Below are 25,741 nucleotides of genomic sequence, written 5' to 3' on the forward strand. Positions count from 1 at the left end.
GAGTAATAGTAAAATTTGAGTTGCTGTTTGCCACATGCTGGTTGATGCTCAGTGAGTCATCACAAAGGGTTGGAGATGAGCACAGGGAGGTTGAAGTGGCTGTGTGTCAGTCTTGGTGATGAGTGTAGTGAAGGCTGAGTGGCTAAGGTGATGCAGGGTGGTAGGCAAAGACCAGAGGTGGAGCACTGGGTTCCATTGTCTTCAACTTCTCCATCCCAACATCCAGTGGCTCTTGTGGCGCCCTGGTGTAAGTGGACCTGTGGAAGATGAGGTACACACTGCAGGTTATCAGGTAGTAGTAGGAATAGAGCAAACAGTTGTCACATAGTAAAAGACCAGGAACTGACTAGAAGATCCTGGAGAAAACCAGTTGAGGGAAGATCGCAGGGAAGACAGAGATGGATGGAAATGTGGCAGAACTGCAAAGGATGGGAGGCACAGAGGAGGATGCAAGGGACAGAAACAATTAGAGGAGACTCATGCATGGTGCCAACCAGTCACTCCAGGGAAACAGCCAAAGGAGAAACAGTGGGTCAGTAGCTTGGTGTCACATTACCTGCATCGGATCAGAATGCACAGGCTGGCAATGCTGATAGTGACCATGAAGGCAACGGCAGCACCAATCACCACCAGACAGACAGTGTTGAGGCGTGGCAGCTTGTGGTGGCCCTTGGTGGTGTTGGTGGTGGTGGTGGCTGAGTGATGAGATGCCACTCGTAAGTAATGGTGAAGGAGTGAGCCGTCGTCTTCATCATCACCATCATCACCATCATCATCTGGGGATAGTGGTGAGGATTAGTGAAACTGTCCTTTTCCTTCTCCTCTTCTTCTTCCTTCATCTCTTCTTCCTTTTCCTTCTCCTTCCACTCTTTCATCTTTCCTTCCTCTTCCTCCTCCTCTTTCTTCTCCTCCTCCTCTTCCTTCTCTTCCTTCTTCTCTTCCTTCTCTTATTTCTCCACCCCCACTTCCTTCTCTTCCTCTTCCTTCCTCTCCTCTTCCTCCTCCTCCTCCTTTACTCCTTCCTCTCTTCTATTTTATAATTTCTCTCTCTCTCTCTCTCTCTCTCTCTCTCTCTCTCTCTCTCTCTCTCTCTCTCTCTCTCTCTCTCTCTCTCTCTCTCTCTCTCTCTCTTTTCCATTTACTCTTCTTCTTCCAGTTTCTTGTCTCTCATCTCCTCTTCCTTTCCTTTCCTACTAATTTTGTTCTTGCTTCTTGTCTCATCTCCCTTTCCTTCTATTCTTGTCCCTGTTTCTTGTCTCTTATCTCCTCTTCCTCTTCTTTCCTTCTAGTCTTGTTCCTGTTTCTTGCATTCCTTCATCTCACTTACCAATCCACACCAACTCTTTGCAGTCTAAGGGAGAGAAGCAGAGATGTACCTTGCACTGGGAAGTAGGTGGTGGGCAAAGGCGGCATAAGGTCCCTGTTGCAGTAGTCGGTGCCGCAACACACTACGTAGGGCCAAAAGCTCCGCCGCGCCGCCTGATGGAGGTTGAGGCACTGCAGGGAGTTCACGCTCCTGGGGAAAGGCAAAGCGAAGGTTAAAAGAAAACTACTGTGGTATTTTGCTTATCAGTCGTTCTATTGTCAGTATTCAGAAATGCTTTGGTCTCTCACCACGACTGTTTTCCAAGGCCACATGATTAGCCGGGTTCTCAAGAGTGTTTTTCCTATTGATACTGTAGAAATCTTGTTAATCTGTCATTATAACCCTAAAAACATCCTTGAAAAAACCGTGTCACTTGAACTAGAGTCTTAAATGTGGTCGAGGTTAGGCCAGAAGGGCTTCAGAATACGATTGTGTGTAGCATCGCTTTTGTGTTTGACTATGCAGAGGGAAAGGAAATTTGAAAAGAATAAAAACAGTTATGGACTACATTTGCTTATCGGTGTTTCTATGTAGTATCGCTTTTGTGTTTGTATCCAGGGAAAGAAAACGAAAAGAATAAAAAAAAAACTGTTGAATTTTGATTGTCAGTCGCTCTATGTAGCATCGCTTTTTTTTTTTTTGTATTCATGGAGAAAGAAAACTTAAAAAAAAAATAAAAACAGCTATGAAATTTTTACTTATCAGTCGTCCTAGCAGTGTGTGGAGTTCACGCTCCAAGAGACAGTGATAAAACTGCTTTGGAATTTTGCTTGTAAGTCACTCTATGTACGGTAGCATCGGTTTCGCGTTTGACTTTACAGAAAAAGTAAACTCGAAAAAAAAGTTTAATGATGCTGACGGGAAATGGTTAAAGAAATTAAAAAGAAAAGGATTCTGTGCATAAGCTTTTTTCTTTTTTTTTGTGTGTGTGTATATTTGATTGACCCCCCCAAAAAAAAGTAAATGAAGAGAGTAAAATGAGAGCAAGTTCAACAATATAGAAAGATAATAATAAAAAAAACAAAGATAAAAAGAAAGAAGGCAGGAGTGGCTCGGATGGAGGCAGCAACAATAAACAAAAACTGGTTTAGGAATGGAGCCAAAAATGGGTGTTTGCCTGACGACAGGAGGCTCGAGGCGGCGACAGATGATGTGACAAAGTAAGGGAACAACTCTCATCAGAATATTGTACAGAGACAGGTGATCATTTCAAGCTGAAGGTAATGTGTTATGTATGGAGAAGCAGGTGCACTAATTAAGCTACACGGGTTTTTAAGGATGTTTTTACGGTTCTAATGACAGATTTACAAGATTTATACATTACTAAAAGGAGAAAGTGTTGAGACCGGCTAATCATCTCTGTAATCTTGGAAAACTGTTATGGTGAAGCTACACTGGTTTTTTAAGGATGTTTTTTTTGAGATTCCAGTGACAGATAAATAAGATTAAAAGAAGCAGTTTTGATAACCCGGCCAATCACCTCTGTGGTCTTGGGAAGTAGTCGTGGTGAAGCTACACTGGCATATAAAGATGTTTCTACGGTTCAAGTGACTCACTGACAAAATTTCTATATTATTGAAAGGAGAAGCAGTCATCTCTGTGGCCTTTGAAACTAGTCATGGCGAGAGAGCAAAGCGTTTCGGAATACGGGCCGAAGGGTGAAGTAAGGTGTAGGTTACCCCGAGGTGATGCAGCCGCGGGTGATGGGGTGCGAGCCGTCGTGGTGATCGAAGTGCTGGAAGTAGCAGAGCGAGGCGGTGGTGCAGGTGGTGACTCCCGCCGCGGCACAGTCAGCGGTGGAGCACTCACACTGGATCACCGGCACTGCGGAGAGGGTTCGTGCTGATCAAAGACCAAGTTTTATGACTCATGGGTATTGTGAAACACTACTCTCAATAGCCTCAAGTTGAAGTGACAGAGGTTTTTAAGGGTGTTTTTTTTTGGGGGGCCTAGTGACAGATTAACAAGATTTCTATATTATGAACAGGAGAAACACTTTTGATAACCCGGCTAATCATCTCTGTGGGCTAGAAGCTACACGGGTTTTTAAGGGTTTTACGGTGACAGATTGACAAGATTTCTACTTTATGAACAGGAGAAGCACTTTTGAGAATCTGGCTAATCATCTCTATGGCCTTTGAAAACAGTAGTAGTGAGAGAGCAAAGCGTTTCAGAATACAGACCAGTGGGGGAGTGAGGCGAGGAGGTACTCAGCAGCCTTCTAAACTCTGGTGATAGGCACAGTGCAATTTCGACCTTAGACTGCTTGATCTGAAGATTTGCGAGAGAGGAGGAAGGAAAGGGGGCAAGTAAAAAAAAAGAGCTACGTAATCGTTCTTTACCACACTGTAACACCGCTCCTCTCGCGTCTCGATGTTAACAGTGGGACAAACAGGAGGATCTGGATAACGAGAGGAAGAGGAGGAGGAGGAGAAGGGAAAGAGAAAGCGACGCAGTTCTGTTTGCTCTTTGCTTTTGTACATAAGAACATAAGAAAATAGGGGAAAGTGCAAGAAGCCATCATAAGAACACAAGAACGTAAGAAAAGGAAGGAAACTGCAAGGAGCCATCACAAGAACGCAAAAAAAAAAAAAAAAAGAAAAAAAAAAGAAAAAAGAGAAACTACAAGGAGCAATCATAAGAACACCAGGAAAGAAAGAAAATCGCAAGAAGCCTTTAGGCCTACACGTGGCGGTCACAGTATAAGTCATGCCTGCCTAATTCCACTTATCGTTCCCACCCATGTAAAATCCTCTTTTAAAACTCCTTGTCGACTGCTTCTGATCACTGAGTATATTCCCTTCATCTACCACTTTTTTGAGAGAGGAATATTTATTTATTTATTCATTTATTTCTGTAGGCAAGTGATATGTGCATTTGAAAGAGTTCCGATGCGAGGTGAAATATCCAAAATACTATTATGGTGGACAGCACGAAATAGCTAACCGTCTATTCTATTCCATAATGAACTGGAGAAGCTTAACTGACAACAAACACGACACATCACACGCATGCAATCCAGACAGGCCCTCAAACAGTAGGGGAGAGGATAGTACTAATCTGGAACCAACTGTGAGAGGTGATGAATATGCATATAAACGAGTGCAGGAGTGGCGGGACGCTGAACCCTCGACAGGGGACACAAGGTTCATGACTACACCAGCGAGTCGAGACAATCAGCGAGACAGGATCGAGTCACCGAATTCTCAAACAGTTCTTATTCTTATCCACCGTTTTCTTTAATTGGTCGTTCTTGAAATTTTTAGGTGGGGTTGTGTTCATGCTTCTAGTGATGGTTTTATGGACCGTATTCAGGAACGCTCTGCTCTCTCGCCACGACTGTTTTCAAAGGCCACCGAGATAATATTAGTATGGTTCTCAAGACTGTTTCTTCCGTTGATAATGTAGAAATCTCGTTAATGAGTCACTACAACCATAAAAAGCACTTAAAAATCTTTGTAACTTCAATTAGAACCTTATGAAAGTACTGGAGGTGCTGACAGTTTTTTTTATTTATTTATTTTATTTATTTTTTTTAAATACACAGTTCTGCCGTGCATAAGCGACTTGCTGCCGCCGTCACGCTCTATAACCAGTGAAAATCTTGGCGATAAACTGCATTCCAACACACACACACACACACACACACACACACACAGAGAGAGAGAGAGAGAGAGAGAGAGAGAGAGAGAGAGAGAGAGAGAGAGAGAGAGAGAGACGTACGAGCATGTAGATTACTATATAATTGTATTAGTGAATTTTATGACATGCATTTTATTATCTTCTTTGGGCTCTTGTAGTAATATCAATTTATTAGTATTATTCTTACAAGTTTCAAGAAAAGTGCGTGCGTGCGTGTGTGCGTGCATGGGTGCAGTCACCAGGCTCAGGTTTTCATGAGTATTTTCCCGCAATAACTCTACATAATTCTCGTTAAACTATCACTAGAATCATAAAAAAAAAAAAAAAAACATGAAAAACCCTTATTATTTCCATAAAGGCTAGGACAGTGGTTCTCAATCTTTTTTCTCCATTCCCCCTTTCATGGATTCTCAACATTCGTGTGGCTCCCCTTCATTTTTCTCCCAAATCCCCCCCCCCAAAAAAAAAAAAAAAAAAAAAATAAAATAAATAAAATAAAAAGTAAAAAAAAAATATTGATGAGAACACCTTTACTTTATTACAAAGTTGACAGTCATTATTGTTTTGCATTTGATAGATTCCTGTGATATGCTTAACTTACACCACTAGACTACAAAAGACTAGCGGACACACGCAAACTTGAATTTGGTTAGGAAAAAGTTATTATTTAGAAATGTATAATTTGTAACAGCCCGCCATGGCCCCCCTGGATCCTTGCCATGACCCCCAGGATGAGAGCAACTGGGTTAGGAATTAGGAAGATGATAAGTTGTATTTTCACGGTCTTATCTTTTTTTCTTGCAGTAACTACGCAGAATATTTGTTTGTTTTTCCAGCAATAATTATGCAGAGTCCTCGTTAAACTATCACTAAGATCATGAAAACACCACTGAAAACCCTTACTGTTTCCACAAGAGCCTATTATTGCAGGTAGGGGAAGTAAGGAGCAGCAATTTCAAAAGCCACAAAATGATAATAAGACTCGTTTAACTCATGGGCGTTTTCCAGCAATAACTCTACAGAATCCTTGTTAAACCATCACTATAATCATGAAAGCACCATTGAAAACCATTATTATATCCACAAGAGGCTAATATTGCAGGTAAAGATGCCGGAACGCTTTAGAACACAAACTATTATCGGACACTCCAGCAAGTCACCCCCAGTTGTGAGAAGAATGTCGCCCCGCCTCAGCAAGTTGATTTCCTCCCCCCCCTTCTTATCTGGGCGTGACGCGGGGCTTGTGGTGTCGTCAGGTGCGGCTGTACAATGGTGTGACATGATTGGGAGTTGGTTTTCTCTGTGTGTGTGTGTGTGTATGTGTGTGTGTGTTTATCCTTTTGTATGGCTGCAACATGACTATACTCTGAAACACTTCCAAGCCGCACCTCCACTACTTTCAAAGGGCTAGCTGAAGTGACACGGGTATTTAAGGGTGTTTTCATGGTCCTATGACACATTAACAAGGTTTCTACATTACTAGCAGGAAAAACAGTCTTGGGAATCCGGCTAGTCATCTCTGTGGCCTTCAAAAACAGTCGTGGTGTGTTGTGCTTGGGTTAGTGTTGCACGCTTTTTTTTTTTTCTGCTTTTCTTTTTGAGGGAGAGGAAAATAATTGGTCTCTTTTTTGTCTTCAACGGGAAACTAACTCATTATTTTTTTTCAGGCGGTTCTCAAACTTTTTCCTCCTTTCTACATATTTTCCTGTTTTTCTTCGTTATTTTCTATCACTGTTCACCACAACTTCAGTTATTCTATGTGTATGTCTTTTTGTGCAGCATACATATACCTAGTTGATTATAGAGTGGGTCAGTGTGTGTGTGTGTGTGTGTGTGTGTGTGCTGTGCGTAGGCATTGCATGAGTGCAGGAAGGCGAGTTGTGTGTGTGTGTGTGTGTGTGTGTGTGTGTGTATAGGCCTGTATTCGGAAACACTATGCTCTGTCACCACGACTATTTTCCAAGGCCACAGAGATGATTACCCGGGTTCCCAAGACTGTTTTTCCTCTTAACAATGTAGAAATCTTGTTAATCTGTCACTAGAACCTTAAAAGCACCCTTTTGAAAGTAGTGGAGGTGCGGCGCAGAGGTGTTTCAGAGTACGGTCCTAGATGTGTGCGTGTAGGTGTTTGTGTGCGTGTGTGTGTGTGTAGGAGGGAGAGTTTTCGCCTGTCAGGGAGCGTCCATCATATGGTAATGTTTCGTGGTGAGTCACGCTGCCTCACGCTATGTCTTGATCCCCTCCTAGCACCTCCACACCTGCCTCACCCCTCCACACCTGCTCTAAACCTCAATCTTCTACTTTCCCTAGGCCACCCCACACTTGCTCTAAACCTCTATCTACTTCTCTTACTTTCCCTAGGCCACTCCACACTTGCCTCACCTCTCCACACCTGCCTTAAACCTCTATCTACGTTCTTTATTTTCCTTACCTCATTCCACACCTGCCTCACTCCCTCCACACACCTGGTTCAGCCTCTATACTTTCCCTAGCACCTTTCATATGTCTCAGCTTCTACGCACCTATCCCTCTCTCTTCACACACCTGCTTCACCCTCTCCATACTTCCCTTACTTTCACTTAGTTACGTACCTCACCTACCCCGTTATATATTTGTCTACATACCTGAGCAAAAGAAAAAAAGAAAAAAAATGAGAAATAAGAAAATACGTAACTTCTTATATATATAAAAAAAGACAGAAGAGAATGAAAATATGCTTTAAAACTAACAATAACTTTTAATCCGAGAAAGTTATACATTTACGAAATATACAGTGAACAACTCCGTAACTTCAATACAAAAATAATTTACCTCTTTCATACCTGTCTTCAATTCATACCTTTCAAACCTGATTGCCTATTAACCTACCTCACCTATTCACACCTGCCTCGTGTCCCCACAGCCTACTTCCTCCTTCCCCAGCCTCTCTCATCTCCCAGCCTGCCTCATCTCGTTTCCTGTCCTGCCCATCCTGCTTCAGCTCGCGCCCTAACCTGCCTCCAGCCTGCCTCTTTCTTGTTCTATCTTAACCTGCTTCAGACTCCCTTTCTTTATCTCTTCTCTCTCTCCACAACTTCTATTCTCCTTTCAGTTTTCCTCTTGTTCTGTTTCTGTTCTTTAGTGTCTCTCGTTTCTTCTCTTTATTTAATTTTTGTTTTCTTTGTTTTGTACTCTCCTCTTTCTCTTGTTTCCTCTTGTTCTTCTTGTCTTCTTTCTTGTGTGTCTCATTCTTTCTTCATCACTTCTTTTCTTGCAGTCTTTTTTCTTTCGCATTCTCTTTCATTCTCCCCTCTCATATTCCTTCTCTCCCTTCGTCCTTCATCGTCTTCCTACATTCTCTTGTCACTATCTATCTCCTCCTCCTCCTCCTCCTCCTCCTCTTTCATCACAATCGTCCTTGTCCTTCCTCTTCTCGTCTTCCTAAATTTTCTCCTCACATTTATTCTCCTCCTCCTCCTTTATCACAGTCATCCTTGTCCTCCTCCTTGTTTTCTTGCATTCTCTCTTCACAAATATTCTCCTCCTCCTCCTCCTCCTACTCCTCTGTCTGCACCTGTCCCATGCACACCCTTTCGCTCTCTCACTCCCTCACCTGCTCTCAGCCAGCCAGTCAGACCACCTGCCTTATTGTTGCCTTCAATTATATCTTACCTCACTCCAGTTCCTCCTACCTGTTAATGACCCCATCCCCCCCTCACCCCCTTACCCCCTCACCACCTCACCTGCTTGCCTACCTACCTGTCCTCTTCGTCTTTATCCTGTCGCACCTTCAGTTATTTTTTTCTTCTTTCTCTCTTTCCTTCACTTCTTTATTCTCTCTCACTTCAGTTTCGTCCACATCTCTCTCTCTCTCTCTCTCTCTCTCTCTCTCTCTCTCTCTATCTCTCTATGGTACGTACATTGCTCGCCTTTCAATCGAAGTCACATGGGTTCGATTCAGGACCTATGCAGTTTCTTGGCGGGAGAAGTAGCGTTCTGTCCTGGGTACTGGTGGCGCTATGTGACGTAATAACTAAATTTGCAGTCTCTCTCTGTCTCTCCCTGTCTCTCTGTCTCCTTTTTCTCTCCTTCTTCTCCTTCTCTTCCTTCTCTACGTCCTCCGTTTTCTCCTGCCTCTCTTTGCTTTTCCTCCTCCTTTCCCACGCAGCCATATAACCTTGTAATAACTAATTCTCTCTCTCTCTCTCTCTCTCTCTCTCTCTCTCTCTCTCTCTATCTCTCTCTCTCTCTCTCTCTCTTCCTTCTTGATACACTCCCAGTATAAAATAATGATTATATTGATAACATTAACATCAACAACAACAACAACTACTACTACTACTACTACTACTACTACTACTACTACGAAAAACAACAACAACAATATTTCCGTTAAAAAAGCTCCACCACCACCACCCTTTCCTCCTCCTCCTTCTCCTCCTTCTCCTCCTTCTCTTCCTCCTTTCTCACGCAGCCGCAGGAGTGAGTCATCCTGGACATTATGCACGTGCTATTTGTGGTGGTAGACAGGTGATGCATGGCGCCTACACCCGCTCAGGCCACGGGGAAGTCTCAAACCTGCGTACGCTCCCTCACTTCACTCCTCTCTTCACCCCTTACGCCGCTGGTGGTGGTGGTGGTGGTGGTGGCGGTAGTGGTGGTGGGGATGGTGGTGGTAGTAATAGTAGTAGTAGTAGGAGTTGTTGTTGTAATTGCTATTGTTGATGTTGTTGGTGGTGGTGGTGATGTCGTTGTCGTTGTAGTAGTAGTAGTAGTAGTACTTGTTGTTGTCGTAATTATTGTTTTTGTTGTTGTGGTAATTATCATTATTATTATCGTTATTGTTGTTGTTGTAATTGTTATTGTTGTTGTTGTTGGTGGTGGTGGTGGTGTCGTTGTCGTTGTAGTAGTAGCAGTGGTGGTAGTAGTAGTAGTAGTTGTTGTTGTTGTTGTTGTTGTAATTATTGTTTTTGTTGTTGTGGTAATTATTATTATTGTTATAGTTATTGTTGCTGTTGTTGTTGTTGTTTTATCATTATCATCATTACTTTCTACTTCTCTATGTGTACGTCCGTGTGTGTGTGTTCACAGAGACACAGCTGCCCATTCGTTTCAACACAAGGAGTGGTCTGCAGAATCCTGTCTCCGCATCTTCCATTATCAAATCTAACGTTGAATCCATGAATATTATTTGGTTCGGGTTATCACCTTCCCGAGGCTGCTGCTGTTCAGTATAAGGAGAACTATTTCTTGATGACCTCGTGCATCTTGTCTTCCAGAGAGAGAGAGAGAGAGAGAGAGAGAGAGAGAGAGAGATCCCGTTTAATCGATACGTGTTTGGTATAAGCTTTCATTTATGAACAGTATAAAACTCTCTCTGAACCTTATTCTGAAACACTTCTGCGCCGCACCTCCATTACTTCCAAAGGGTTCTAGTTGAAGCTATACAGGTTTTCAATGGTGTTTCAATGGTTCTAGAGACAGATTAATAATACTTGTACATTATTAACAGAAGAAACACTCTTGAGAATCCGGCTAATCATCTCTGTGCCCTTTGGAAATAGTCGAAGTGGGAGAGCGAAGCGTTTCTTAATACTGGCCAGTGTCTCCCTCATGGCATCGGCCTCACAAGTTCACAACACCGCCACGGCCACGCTCTGACAGTTACCGTTCTCCTCCCCCTCTCCCTCGCCGCCGGGCCAGGCTGGGGTGAGGGCCCCGATACATCCTCGCGGGGTATGCAAACAGGTTCCCGACGGCCTCCTCCTGCCGACACCTCCCGTAGGCGACCGGTGCGGGAGCCTTGAGGGATGCATGGCTACGTTGTAATCATGGTGATGGTAGTGAGGTGTAGATGGCATGAGTATGGTAACTAATGGTCGTGGTGAGGCGTAGATGGCATGAGTAAGGTAAATGGTGGTGGTGGTGAGAGCATGATGATAATGAGGCACAGATGACATGGGTACGATAATTTGACTTCTCTTTAGGAACTGGCACTCTGGTTCTTTTTTCGCACTTTGTTGCTATTGCTCCTCTTACATTAAAAAAAAAGACTGGTAATAGTGGTAATAGTAATAGTTCTGATAGTAATGGTAATAGTGGTAATAGTAATAGTGCTGATAGTAATGGTATAGATTGTGGGGATGGTGGTTATCGTCATGTTGGTAACAGTGATAGTGCAGATGGAAAAGGGATAGTCTCGTGGACCACCTTACTAAGCTCCAAATTAATAATAAAAACAACAACAATAACAACAATAACTCTAATCACATATCTTTCTGTCATTTTCCAAGGACATCTACACACGGCAGGCAATACACCGCTACCCGTTTTCTTCAATTCATTACAGGTCGGGCTTTCAAGAATAAAGCTCATATTCTGAAACACTTTTGCCCTCACCTCGACTACTTTCATATATGCTCTAATTGAAGTGACACGGATTTTTTAAGGGTATTTATTATGGTTCTAGTGACAGATTGACAAGATTTCTACATTATGAACACGAGAAAGTCTTGGGAATCCAGCTGACCGTCTCTGTGGCCTTTGAAAACAGTCGTGGTGGAAGAGCAAAGCGCTTCAGAATACAGACCTAAGTTAGAAGAACAAGACATGCGAACGGCGGCGGCGGTGGCTGCGTGTATTTTTTTTTTCCTTTTTTCGAAGCTTCAGTGCGGAAAAAAATGTAATGCCTCAATTTTCCGTAGAGAGAGAGAGAGAGAGAGAGAGAGAGAGAGAGAGAGAGAGAGAGAGAGAGAGAGAGAGAGAGAGAGAGACTGTGTTTTTTCCTTTTCTTTTTGTGGGAACGCTGGAGACAAGATAAAAGGAGTAATAAACAAGAACAAGAAGAAGAGGAAGAAGAAGAACAAGAACAAGATGAAAAAGAATGATAAATTGTAGTTGTAGAAGAAAAAAAGTAGCAGAAGAAGAAGAAGAAGAAGAATGAGAATAATAACAAGTTGTAATTGTAGAAGGAAAAAATAAGTAGGAGGAGGAGGAGGAGGAGGAGGAGGAGGAGAAGGAGAAGGAGAAGGAGAAGGAGAAGAAGAAGAAGAAGAAGAAGAAGAAGAAGAAGAAGAACAAAATGATGATGAAGTTGTAGTTGTAGAGGAAGAAAAAAAAAAGAAAGAAATAAGTAACAGAAGAAGAAGGAGGAGGAGGAGGAGGAGGAGGAGGAGGAGAAGTTGTAGTTGTAGAAAGAAAAAAAAAGAGAAGGAAGAAAATAATAATAATAATAATAATAATAATAATAATAATAATAATAATAATAATAATAATAATGATAATAATGAGAAGAAGAAGAATGAACATGTAGTTCTAGAAGAAAAAGGACGAAAAAAAAGAGCAGAAGAAAAGAAAAAAAAAGTTGAATAATACGGAAAGAAAACGAATAAAAAAAAAACAATAATGACGATAACATAGAAAAATGGAGACAAGAATTAACACACACACACACACACACACACACACACACACACATCTCACTTACATACCCTCAGTGGCAGCAGCAACAAGCAATGGTGTCCGTAGCAGCAGCAACAGCAAGAGGAGACACAGAAAGGGACACTGGCTCGTATATTTACACCTCGCCTTGCGCCTGACTTGCCATGCCCTAAAAACACAGCTGTAGAGGGCGTAGGCTCGTGTCCCTGAAGCTGCAAACCCGCCCCTCACACATTCTTGGGTTGGTCTGCAAGTTCGCGCGCCGTGGCAGGAGCAGGGAGGCGGGGTGGTCATACCGGCTGGATGCTGTTGGAATACTGAGGAAAAGACTCAGATCTAGCTTACCCGATGCCCAGTCCCGCCCCCTTGTGTGTGGCGCGGGGCTGACCAGTAGCGGGACGGGGCGGGGCGAGCAAGTGGGGCTGGAGCCAAGGGCTGTGAAGTAGGAACCACGAGAAACACTCCCAGCCCCACCTTCTACTGTGAAAAAGCCTCTAATTGAAGCTATACTGGTTTTTAAGGATTTTTTTACAGTTCTAGTGACAGATTAACAATATTTCTACATTATTAAAAGGAGAAATAGGCTTGAGGACCCAGTTAATCAACTCTGTGGCCTTTGAAAATAGTTGTGGTGAGAGTAAAGTTTTTAAAATAGCGGGATGGGACAGAATGTGTGGAGGTGTGTGTGGGTTGGTTCCTGGCACTATGCTTTGGTTACTGATCTGGTTAGGCCTCCACCAGGTGCTGAGTGATGTGATGTATATCCGTGGCTCCTCACTCCTGTGGTAGGCTGTGTGGTATGCACGAGGCAGGGGGGAAGGAAAAATGTTTACAGCTACCATAATGATATGCACCTACAGAGCAGGAATGGATTTATTTAGTTATTTCGCTGGGCTTGATTATATAACCACAATACCCTAAATCTGTCGGAGAGAGAGAGAGAGAGAGAGAGAGAGAGAGAGAGAGAGAGAGAGAGAGAGAGAGAGAGAGAGAGAGAGAGAGAGAGAGAGAGAGAGAGAGAGAGAGTTTGGAAGTGGGCATTATCCCCAGGCAAACTTGACATCCCGTTTCTTTACGGTAACAAGAAAAAAAAAAAGAAAAGTTCTTGTTCTTAGGGAGAGAAGAGCGACATTAACCCTCTCACTGCGACAAGCAACAACTCACAGAAGAATGGATGAAATCTTTATAAACACGTACAAGAAAGGACTTAAAAAAATAATATAGTTTGCAATTTCTTGTCCGTATATTGTTTGCGGGTGGCTGCAGAACAAGAACAAATGTCAGAGTGGTTAATGACGGAGGAAAGATGTGGCAAATAATAGTGTACGGCTCAGTACAATAAATAGAGAGCAACATAACCCATGACTGTTGAGAGGGTAACGTTGCAAGCCAAGACAAGACCGCAAGGAAATAAGAAAAGCTGTAAGAAGCCGCCCGGACAACACGTGACAGTCCTTTCATGAAATATACTTCCACAACATGCCTAGCCAGTAACAACACACAGGTTATTATGAGATAAAAAAAAAAGTTATTCGGATGTAATATTATAACTGTTTTCCTGGAGTGTAGTAGTGCGTTTACTATATAATCTGAAATCCATTTTTTTTATTGAGGTAAGTAGAAAAAAATCTTGGAGGAAAGATGACTCAAATAAAAAAAATAATAAATAAAAATAAATAAATGAATAAAATCTTAGCTCTGTAATCTGAGGAATTATTAAACACTCAATTACTGACCAACAAAAGGAAGAAGAAGAAGAAGAAGAAGAAGAAGAAGAAGTAGAAAAGATAAATCAAACTATAATGAACTGAAATAACTTATAAACAAGGAGGATATTGGATTTAACAGGTGTGGCGCTTTACTGATTGACTAAAAGGAAAATAAGAATATACCAATCTTAACAAAACCCAAACGAAGTGTGTAATAATTGAAAAACCTCAAAAATATTGGATTTTATCAGAGGTAATGGGGCACTTTACTGAATGCCTCACCATCAGACTAACAAAACTCAATGAAATGTGCTATAACTAACTCAAGAACAGTGGATTTAACAAATATAGGAGAGGTTTCAATGGCACTAATGAAATAATAACTAATGAAATAAGTGTGTATCGGGTAAATAAAGCCGTAGAGAAGAGTGTAATAACTAATGAAACCCTACGATATTGAATTTAGAAGAAGAGTACACAATTACTGTCTCCTTATCAAGAAATAAGCATCTATCAAATAAAACCCTAGAGAAGAGTGAAATAATTAATTAAACCCTCAGATATTGGATTTAAAAGTAAAATACACAGTTACTTCCCCATTAACCGAGAAATAACCGTGTATCAGACTAATAAAACCCTAGAGAAGAGTGTAATAGATAACATAACCCTGGGATATTGGATTTAGAAATAGAGCAGCGTTTTCTCTAACAAAACCCTTGTAATAATGAAGTCCCCCCTGTGCTGTTCCTCCATTCCATTCTCCTTCCCTCACCCAAACAAAACCAGCTGACGACCTCACTTTCCCGGTAATTACTCTTCATTTAAGCCTCCATGTACACCCACAGGTAGCACACAGGTAGGGAACCACGCCCCCCTTTCCCCCCTCACCTGCCAGCTTCAGAGATAGGGGAATAAGGGAAATAAAGGGAAAATATAACTGGATATGTCTGGTGCTGCTTAACTGTCTGCAGATTTTTAGAAAGTTGGGCGAAATTTTGATGTTCTGCCGCCCACTTGGGACTAGTTTTTAAGGTTTTTGGTGTGAATTGAGAAGGTGAGGTGGTGTTAAGATGTGTATTGGTGCAAATTAACGTACGTGGAATAAAAGAATCTGGCTGATTTTTTGCTAAGCCGCTTTTCGTGAATTTCAAGACAACATTATTTTTCCCTTCCCTTAGATGGTAGATTGTGGGTTTTGAAATAATGGTTTGTTGTTTCAGTGTTAGTTGATCCCTGTTTAAGTACTGTGTGGGTGAATTGATCCAAGAACAGCTAATTTTCGTTTAGCCGCATTTCATTATTTGTAGACCAACATTTTTTTTTTTCATATGTTAGATTACTTATGTGTTGTGGTTATTAATAAGTGTTTTAGTGTTTTGTTGGTTAGTTGATCCCTATTAAAGTATTGTGTGGGTGAAGCAGTCCAAAAATTGCTATATTATGCTAAACCTCATGGTGCAAATTTCCAGACTAACATTATTTTTGGTTCTAGTAGTGGTTATAATTATTAATGGGGTGATTTGTCTGTTTTAATTATTAGTTTATTCTGTTCAAGTAGTGTTTGGATAAAAATAATCCAAGAATTGCTAATTTTTGCTAAGCCACTTGCTGCAAATTTCCAGAGTAACCTTACTATTCCTCCTTAGATGGTAGACTGCTGCAGTGGTGGCAAGTAATTGGGAGGTTTGTTGTTTTAATGGTTACTTTATTCTTTTTCAGTAGTGTTTGGGTGAAGTAATCCAAAAATAGCTAAGCCGCATGCTGCTAATTTTCAGAATAACTATTTTTTTTTTTTTTTGAGATGCTAGTGGATGTTGTGTTGTTGTTATTAATAAGGTGCTTTGTTGTTTTAATGGTTAGTGTATCCATGTTGAAGTATTGTTTGGGTGAAATAATCCAAGAATCGCTAATTTTCATTAAGTCATATTTCATTAATTTCTAGACTAACATTTTTTCTTCCTAGATGCTATGTTACTACTGTGCTGTGGCTAGTAATGGGATGCTTTGAATGTTTTATCAGTTCGTGTATGAATGATATCGAGATCACCTTAGCATTTCCATCCCAGGGCTAGGTTAGGTTAAGTTAGGGTCAGATTAATTCACCTCATTAATTTCATTGCTAATCCTTTCATTGTATAGATTATGATTTAAAAAGCATCATGATTTTTGCCCAGGAGTAAATAGTCACTGTCTCGTAATTAGTAGGTTAGGGTTTTAGGGTTATTTCCATGATAGCCTAGGTTATACCCTGTGTATGAAATGTTTAGGTTGTATTGAAGTGTGTGGTGTGAGATGCTGTGATGGTGGTGGTCATGAGTTGCTGGAATGAGGCAGCAGGGAGGAGTCTGTTGATCTGATGTAGGGAGAGAGTGAATGAGAGGGGAAAAGGAGAGAGAGAGAGAGAGAGAGAGAGAGAGAGAGAGAGAGAGAGAGAGAGAGAGAGAGAGAGAGAGAGAGAGAGAGAGAGAGAGAGAGGTGCTTTAATTCATGATCATAAAGTATACTAAATCCTGTCTCAGGTATTGTGCTCTGGTAACACCTGTTTGGTAGTGCTCCAAGATCTTTTTTGTATATTTTTCAACTTACTGGTTATTATTACAGTAGAACGTTTATTTAATGTGAGTTAGGGTACGTGAGAGTTCACTTCAAGTCAGTTTTGCACTAAGTGGAAATGTTGTTTTAATGGTAAGGTTCTTGTGGTGGGAAAATGATGTGCTTCTATTTCAATTTGCTTAAAATCAAAATTATTTATTTTAAATGGATTTTTGGACTTTCTTTTAGGTGCCATTTTAAATTGATTTGCATTAAATTGACATTCTATTGAATTATTATTGTTTTAATGTAAGAGGGGCACTGGCCAAGGGCAATGAAAAATTATAATAAAAGGCACACATGAATGCCAGTTCCCAAAGCAAAGTAAAAAACCAATACAAGGCTAGTGATGACAGTGGCAGTACTTGGGAGCGTCACTAAGGAAACTAAGGTGGCTATAATAAAGAAATGTGACCGCAGAGAAAAATGGTAAACTTGCCCCACACTTACAGTACAGTAATACAGTATTTGTACAATTTACACATTTAATTTTTTTGTTTTATTATTATGTATACAGTATCTTTATCACTGTGTACTGCATAGTTTTGTCTTAAAACAACTTTGTAATATTACCTAGATGTGTACACCCAAAATATTTTACAAAATAATGACTCACTTAATTTTGAGAGTGGTAATTGGGTGAAATCTTATTGATTTGTGTTTGAAGTATATATACTTTTTAAATAATCTTAGCTATTTGCTCCTATGCCTACTACATCAAGTGAAGTTAGCATCACACACACACACACACACACACACACACACACACACACACACACACACACACACACACACACACACACACACACACACACACACACACACACACACACACACACACACACACACACACACACACACACACACACACACACACACACACACACACACACACTGGACAGATATAGAGATGGGATACTATGAGATTATCCCCCTCCTGTAAACCACAACTAGGTAAATACAACACACACACACACACACACACACACACACACACACACACACACACACACACACACACACACACACACACACACACACACACACACACACACACACACACACACACACACACACACACACACACACACACACACACAGTAAGAAATTGTACAAAAAAAGCTTAGAAAGAAATGAAAGTGTAATTTTCCTAACAGATGAAGCTGTGTGTGCAAGGAGCATTCATAGTTTTGAAAGATATATAATTATGACAAATTAACTTTTGAAATATGGGACATTATGAGCTTGACATGATAAAAAAAAAAAAGGGTAAGAATACACACACACACACACACACACACACACACACACACACACACACACACACACACACACACACACACACACACACACACACACACACACACACACACACACACACACACACACACACACACCTGGTGAACACCTTTACCTGGAGCGAGATGGAAGCCAGGTAAATGCAGGTGTAGCAGGTTAGGTAACACTCAGGTTGTTGTGAGGGAAACAGGAAGTGTGTGTGTGCGTGTGTGGTCTGTTCCTGCTCCTTTTACCGTGTTCTCTTTGCATTAACTTTATTCTCATCTTTGCTGTTGGTTTTTATTCTCATCTTTACAATCATCATTATTTTCCTTTGTTATTTCATCATCTTTTTCCTATTCTCATCTTCACAATTATCACTATTTTCCTTTGTTGTTTCATCATTCCATTCCATCTTCTCAAATGTATGATTTATGTGTATTATTTATCTATGTGTTTTGTGTCTGATTTTATCTATTTTTTCAGTTCTATTATTTCTCTAATATGCAACTCTCATTATTATCGTTCAGTCCCTTCCCTTAACCCTTTCATTGCAGTATGCAGTGATTCATGCCACCAAAGGCAGCCTCAATAAGCATCCACCAGAAAGATTAGATTTTGCAATTTCTAACTAGTACAATGCTTGCAGGTAGCTGTGGAACAAGAAAAGATGATTTCAGAGTGGGTAATGATTAAAGAAAGAGCTACTTTAGATCCTCAGATGCAATACACACTATTAATATGTTTTACCCCTCCTTTCTCTTAGTCTAGGTCCCTGAATACAGCACCTGCTATTAATATGATCATCCCACTTCTTTTATTCTAGGTCCTCGAATACAGTACTTACTGTTAATGTGTTTAGTTCCTGCTCTTAATCTAGATCCTGGAATACAGCACTTACTATTAATGTGTTTAGTTCCTGCTCTTAATCTAGGTCTTTGAATACAGCACTTATCATTAATGTGTTTAGTTTCTTATCTTAATCTAGATCCTTGAATACAGCACCTACTATTAATGTGTTTAATTCCTTGGTATAGTCAGAAGTTGAGTTACTTATCTGCTTGTGACACTATTCAAGTCACACTCACTCTCTCTTCTCTGTGGATTTAGAAGCTCACCAGGAAGTTACAGTAAACTCCAAGTGGCTTTTAACGTCCTTGTCTTAATATTTTCACTGTGATATTCAAAGATTCTTGCCACAGATAACACTAAAAAAATAAATTTTTCACAAGCATCTACAAGAAAGAGAAATTAAAGTTTTTTTAAAGGTTAGTCATTACAGTGTGTCGAGGAAGGTGAGTGTGAAATGGAAGGAAATGTCTTGGAATGGTTTGTGGTGAAGGAAGGATCTCTCAGATTGCAGTGTTAGGGTCAGTCTAGCTCCTTGAATGCACCACTCACTATTGGTTTGTGTTGTGGCTTTCTCACTTCCTCACCTCTCCCACCTGGCCCCTGGTACGTCAGAGCCTGTCAGCCACTGATGACAGGCCTCCAGATCTCTCCACTCACTATTGATATATTTTATGTCTTTCCTTTATAGCTCCTTGGTCTGCTGGTATTTTCTGTATCTGTAACATTCAAGAACATAAGAGCATAAGAAAATCAGGGTTGGTGCAGGAAGCTATCAGGCCTACAAGTGGCAGTCACTGTATGAAACATGCCTATCTTTTGCCACCTATTATCCTCATCCATAAATCTGTCTGATCTTCTTATAAAGCTCCCTAATGACTCAGCATTAACAGTCTGAGTCCATTCCATTCACCTACCACTCTATTTGACAACCAGTTCCTTCCTATCTCTTTTAAATAAAACTTTTTCAAGATTTGACTCATTATTTCTTCCCTTCGTGTTAAATCCTTTGATCTCATAACAACACATCACTTGCTGGATTTGGAAGGAGAATGTTACTAAATAGAATTGTAATAGGTGTTTGAAGTGGAAGCCTTGAGGTAATGTGATGTAAAGAGGAGGAGGATATTCATGTTGTGCTTTGTGATGATAAAACATGACGGTGATGTTCTTTTCTTCTCTTCAGGAACATCTGAGAGAGAAAGGGAGAGAGGAACAGAGTAGCTATCCACCATGTCTCTGGAACCTGGTGTAAGTATGTATGTACCTGCTGGTGGAGAGAGAGAGAGAGAGAGAGAGAGAGAGAGAGAGAGAGAGAGATTGGTAATGATACTTTTTAACAGCATGACTCAACTCTCTCCCTCCCTCCCTACCTATCTCCCCCCAAGCCAGGGAACGCACGCTCCCCCCTTCCCCTGGCCCAGGTAACACGCCCCACCCCTCCACAGGCAAGGTCACTCTTTTTCCTGCCTTCCAGTTATCAGTTTATGCAATTAAACAAATGGTAAGGAAATATAAGAACGCTTTTTTTTCTTTCCAGCAGAGATATTAGTCCACGCATCTCTCTCTCTCTCTCTCTCTCTCTCTCTCGCTCTCTCTCTCTCTCTCTCTCTCTCTCTCTCTCTCTCTCTCTCTCTCTCTCTCTCTCTCTCTCTCTCTCTCTCATCCTGCACTTCCTTTCCTTAGGATTGCGAGATATGTGTGTGTGTGTGTGTGTGTGTGTGTGTGTGTGTGTGTCGAGTATTGTGAAGAACTTGAGTCGTGGGAAGTGATAACCGGAAGTAGGTAATGGGCTTTTATGAGAGAGAGAGAGAGAGAGAGAGAGAGAGAGAGAGAGAGAGAGAGAGAGAGAGAGAGAGAGAGAGAGAGAGAGAGAGAAATGATTCACGTGAGTTGAGTGTCCGCCTGTCTCACTTCCTCCTTCCCTCCCTCCCTCACTCTCTCTTTCCCTCCATCTCCTCCCTCTTTCCCTCCCTCTTGCAGTCTTGCATCTGACAGTGGCGGAGGCTGTGTTTGTTCCCTCCGCCTCCTCCCCACCGCACCTCTCATTTCCATCCCTAGAGAGACTAAGAGAGGAAAGCATCACAGTAATGTTCGGTAGAGTTTTGCAGTGAAGCGGTTATCGTATCATGGTTAAGTTTTGTGAAATTTAAATGTTTTTCGGATTGCTGTGTTGCGCAAGTGGTGTTTGGCCTTTATTTCTTGTTTGACGTGTCTGTGTTCTTCGTTGTGTTACTGAAAGAGAGGAAAGCCTAACTGTGTTGCCCAATGGAGTGACATAATGAAGCGGTTATCGTTATCGTGGTTAAATCTCGTGAAATTTTAGTGTTTTCGGATTCTTGTGTTGCGCAAGTGGTGTTCCTGCCTTTGTTTCTTGTTTGATGTGCTTGTTTTCTTCGTTGTGTAACCGTATATGCTGGTATAGGTATTGTGGATACTGATATGAGTCATGTGCTTATGATGTGGTTCTGGTTCTGTTCACGAGAATGCAGGAACCTCGTGGTGGTGGTATTGGTGGTTGATCAGCGCAGAAGGACCGGCCAAGTGGAAAGTGACGAAGTGAGATGACATGAAATACTTCTGCGCCGCACTTCCAAAAGCCTCTAGTTGAAGTGACACGGGTTTTCAAGGCTGTCTTCATGACTCTAGTGACAGATTGACAAGATTTCTACATTACCAACATGAAAAACACTCTTGAGATCCCGGTTAATCATCTCTGTGGCCTTTGAGAATAGTCGTGGTGAGAGAGCAAAGCGTTTCTGAATACTGGTCTAAGAGATTGTATGCGTATGATTATGCGATGAATTCAGCCTTCGTTTGAAATTTATGGCCTGACTTGGAGTATGAGAGGCGAGTGTGGAGAATGAGGGGGAGTAAAGACAAAAAGACGGAATGAGATGACTAAGAGAGAATGCATGAAAATGATTTTACGGTGAGTGCAGGAGAGGGTTCGTTGAATTTGTGGCCAATGCTGGAGTGTATGAGAGACAAGAATGAGGCGAGTGAGTGTATTAGAGCAAACACGGGGAAGTAAAGACAGCAAGAAGACGAAGAGAGGTGACGAGGAATGTAAACAGATTGCCTTCTTGTACACGCCCTTGGAGGTAAAAAAAAAAAAAAAAAAAAAAAAAAAAAGGAAGGAAGAAAAAGAAAGATAACATGTTTTCTCTTACATTCTTTTTTATTTACTTTGTTATTGAAGTGGAGATGTAGTGGTGGTGATGGTGGTGGTGCCGTTACGCGACGATGGTGGTGGCGGGTAATGAGTGGAGAAAATGATAGTGGGGGTTGGGGGTTGTGGTGGTGGTGAGTGGATGTTGGTGGGTGTGGGTGCGGTCACACACACACACACACACTAACCTCTCTCTCTCTCTCTCTCTCTCTCTCTCTCTCTCTCTCTCTCTCTCTCTCTCTCTCTCTCTCTCTCTCTCTCTCTCTCTCTGCCTCCACCCTCCATTGACTTCACTCGTCATTTCACTTTTTTCTCTCTCTCTCTCTCTCTCTCTCTCTCTCTCTCTCTCTCTCTCTCTCTCTCTCTCTCTCTCTCTCTCTCTCTCTCTCTCTCTCTCTGTGGCCCTTGCATTATTATTATTATTATTATTATTATTATTATTATTATTATTATTACTGTTATAAGTCCATTGTTTCAGTGAGAAGTTTTTCGTAATTAAAAAAAGTTAATGGAAGTTAAAGGAACAATGAAGGCAAGAGAAAAAAAAAGCCATTATTTCTCATTCCTTCCCTTATTAATCCCTACGTAAAAGTAAAGCAGTGATGAAAATGTGTATGATGGAAATCGTGTGTGTGTGTGTGTGTGTGTGTGTGTGTGTGTGTGTGTGTTTATCGGGAGGCCAAACAATACTTCTGTTTATATACACCAGTACACTGTTCTCTCTCCCTTACCTTCGCTACACTACCATTTTTGTGTACATTTTAAACCATAGGCTCCTCCTCCTCCTCTTCCTCCTCCTCCTCCTCCTCCTCTTCTCTTTGCAACTATAGCTTCTTGTTCTTCATTTACTACTACTACTACTACTACTACTACTACTACTACTACTACTACTACTACTACTACTACTACTACTACTACTACTACTACTACTACTACTACTACTACTGTACATATTTATCATTCATCTTTTAAGTTGTGTGTGTGTTTAATAGTTGGTCTTAACAAAAAAAAAAATGTTATATAGAGTTATCACATTTAAAACCATTGTCAAAAACTCCATGGTCGGTATAAACAACTCTGTATTCATATGTTGGTTTTGAAAGAGCAGAGATGAGAATGTTGAGGTGGGTGATGGGTAAAAAAAGAAGCAGTAGTCTTATTTCTATCCCACAAAGGAAAACTATTTTTAGGCAGTGAAAAAAAAAGTGATAACCATGTATTCCTTTCACTGCTATGCAACACCTCACCACCAGAAGCAACAGAACCTTAGTAAACATCGAGAAGGAAGAAAAAGTGAAAACCAGTGTCAACATCCTAATGAAGAAAGAGTGTAATATGATAGAATTGGCAGAACTATTAAAAAAATGAGAAAATTTTAAGCCAATGCCAAAATTGTAATGAAAAAGGAGCAAAACTATTAGAAAAGTGAAAAAGACATTGAAATAAACCAGTAGTTAAAAAGAAAGTTTAAACCACTCAAAAACACTTGACAGAAGCAACTAAACTATAAAAAAATGAATAAATAAAAATAAACCACGAGTCCAAAAGGTTCAAATCAACATCAAAATCCTCATGATAGAAGCACCAAAACAACTAGAAAAGTGAAAAAAAAAAAAAACGCCAAAGTCCACCATTGCCAGAGCCTCCATGAAGCAGCAGCAGCCTGGGCCACACCACAACCAGGAAGAGTGAAGAGCAATGTCTGAAGATGTGGATCTCCGCATATCACTGGCTGGGGGGAGGCTGGCTGGTGGGCCCTCACAGATCACCTCTCTCCTGGGGCTGAGTGAGCTGCCCTCCCCTGTACCCCACCAGGAGACACTGCAGGTGCTGAGGGTGCTGGAATGTGTCAGGGGAAGGGACTGGTGGACGTGGTAATTGTAGTAATAGTGATAATGATTTTGTTATGTATTCTTGTGGGTTTGTGTTTCGGGATGAGGGGTTGGTGGTTGTGGTAATTGTAGTAGTGATAGTAATAATAGTATAATTGAATATTCTTATGTGTTGAGGGACAGGATGTTGCAGTAATTGTAGTAGTGGTAGTAATAATAGTTTAATTGAATATTCTTATGTGTTGAGGGACAGAAGGTTGTGATAATTGTAGTTGTAATAGTTGGTCATAATTTCAGTGAATATTCTTAGAAGTCTCTTCCAGTTTTACTTTTTTTTATTGTTTTCTTTTTAACATGTGAGGGAGGACAGCCAGGCACAAAAAGTATCAAAAAGCTTACTTTCGATGCTGCCTCAACAAAAAAGACAGAAAAAAACATAGAGAGTCAGTCACTTAAGCTCTAGTTAGAACATTTACTTGAATGAAAAACTACCCTTTCTTACCAACTTGAGACCAGACAAACACAGGGACAATATTTCATGGTGATTGTGTCTTCCAGTTATTGCAGTCTTCCCTTCATTGTTCACTGTTCTCAGGTCTCCCTCTACACCCTCCCAGGCTTGCCATGTACTAGACAAACACAGACAATATTTCATGCTGTTTATGTCTTTCTTATGAGTTTTTTTCCCAATTTACAGTCATTAATCTTCCCTTGTTTGTCATTCTGAGGTCTTCCTGTATACACCCTCCTCAGGTTTGCCAGATAGGTACAGACAAACACCACACAAATACAGGGACAATATTTTATGCTCCCAGTTTCTGCAGTGCTAGATCTTCCCCTTAATTTAGTTTATCGTTCTCACATCTCCCAGTTCCTGTAGTCATAGATTTTCCCTTCCATTTAGTTCATTATTCTTAGGTCTTCCTTCACTACACCCTGTACCAGACAAACACAGGGATGATATTTCATGCTGTGTGTGTTTTTCTATCTTATAAGTCTCTCCCAGTTTCTGCAGTCTTTCCTTTAATGTTCATTGCTCTCAGATCTTCCTCTGTACACCCTCTACCATATACCAGACAAACACAGGGATGGTATTTCATGGTGTTTGTGTCTCAACGTCAAACTTCCATCCCCAGCAGGTGTCATTGCCTTGCTCTTTGTTAAAAGTTCTCCCCCTCCCTCTTCCCTCTTGCAGCAGATGACGCAGGAGGAGAAAGGAGAAGTACCTCAATCAGAAGATGGAGAACATGAGGAGGAAGAATGAAGAGCTTCTCAAGAGACACCAGGTAACAGATAGAGAGAAATGCTTGAGTTGATAAGTATTGTGAAGGGATACATGGGTAAATAAATAAGTCAAAATGAGAGGACTGTAGTTGGATAAATGAATTGATAATATTAAACAAAGAAGGTAAATGAGCAGTTGTATATATGTTGAAAAGATTTAGAAATACAAATAGACACCAGGTAACAAATAGAGAGAAAGGATAAAAGAATAAGTATTGTGTGGAGGTAAATGGGTAAATAAGTGAAATAAGTCAACATGAAAGGACTGTAGATAGATAGATGAGTTAGTAGCATTCATTGAAGAAGGTGATGGGAGAGAGAGAGAGAGAGAGAGAGAGAGAGAGAGAGAGAGAGAGAGAGAGAGAGAGAGAGAGAGAGAGAGAGAGAGAGAGAGAGAGAGCAGTACTAACCTTGCCTCATTCACTCAGGAAATTGAGGCAGACAAGAAAAATGCAGACAAGTTGAGTTCGACAGTGATCATGGACGAGGTGAAGCCATATGTGATGAAGGTGGGGAGGACCCGGCCAGACAGGCAGGACAGGCCACCCCGGGACCCTGCCTCAGACCACCATGTTGCCCCCCCTCCACCCCGCCCTGC

The 25,741-nt window shown here is 41.1% G+C and overlaps 1 protein-coding gene across 1 annotated transcript; it reads right to left on the minus strand.

Moving 5' to 3' along the window:
* Positions 1–117: 117 nt before the first annotated feature.
* Positions 118–12,721, minus strand: LOC135091982 (uncharacterized). Its single transcript, XM_063990084.1, has 5 exons — positions 12,478–12,721; positions 3,046–3,190; positions 1,377–1,516; positions 557–776; positions 118–257 (listed from the first exon to the last, which is right to left on the minus strand). The coding sequence occupies exons 1-5, from the start codon at positions 12,719–12,721 to the stop codon at positions 143–145; spliced, it is 864 nt and encodes a 287-aa protein (XP_063846154.1). The 3' UTR covers positions 118–142.
* Between the last annotated feature and the right edge of the window lie 13,020 nt (positions 12,722–25,741).

This window comes from Scylla paramamosain, chromosome 39 (assembly GCF_035594125.1).
Source record: "Scylla paramamosain isolate STU-SP2022 chromosome 39, ASM3559412v1, whole genome shotgun sequence".
Lineage (NCBI taxonomy): Eukaryota > Metazoa > Arthropoda > Malacostraca > Decapoda > Portunidae > Scylla > Scylla paramamosain.

Coding starts and splice junctions, on each gene's coding strand:
- LOC135091982 (XM_063990084.1), bottom strand. CDS start 12,721: ATGACCACCCCGCCTCCCTGCTCCTGCCACGGCGCGCGAACTTGCAGA. Junction 1,517..3,045: donor CGCGGCTGCATCACCTCGGG/GTAACCTACACC, acceptor GCCTTTCCCCAG/GAGCGTGAACTCCCTGCAGT. Junction 777..1,376: donor CACCTACTTCCCAGTGCAAG/GTACATCTCTGC, acceptor CACTATCCCCAG/ATGATGATGGTGATGATGGT.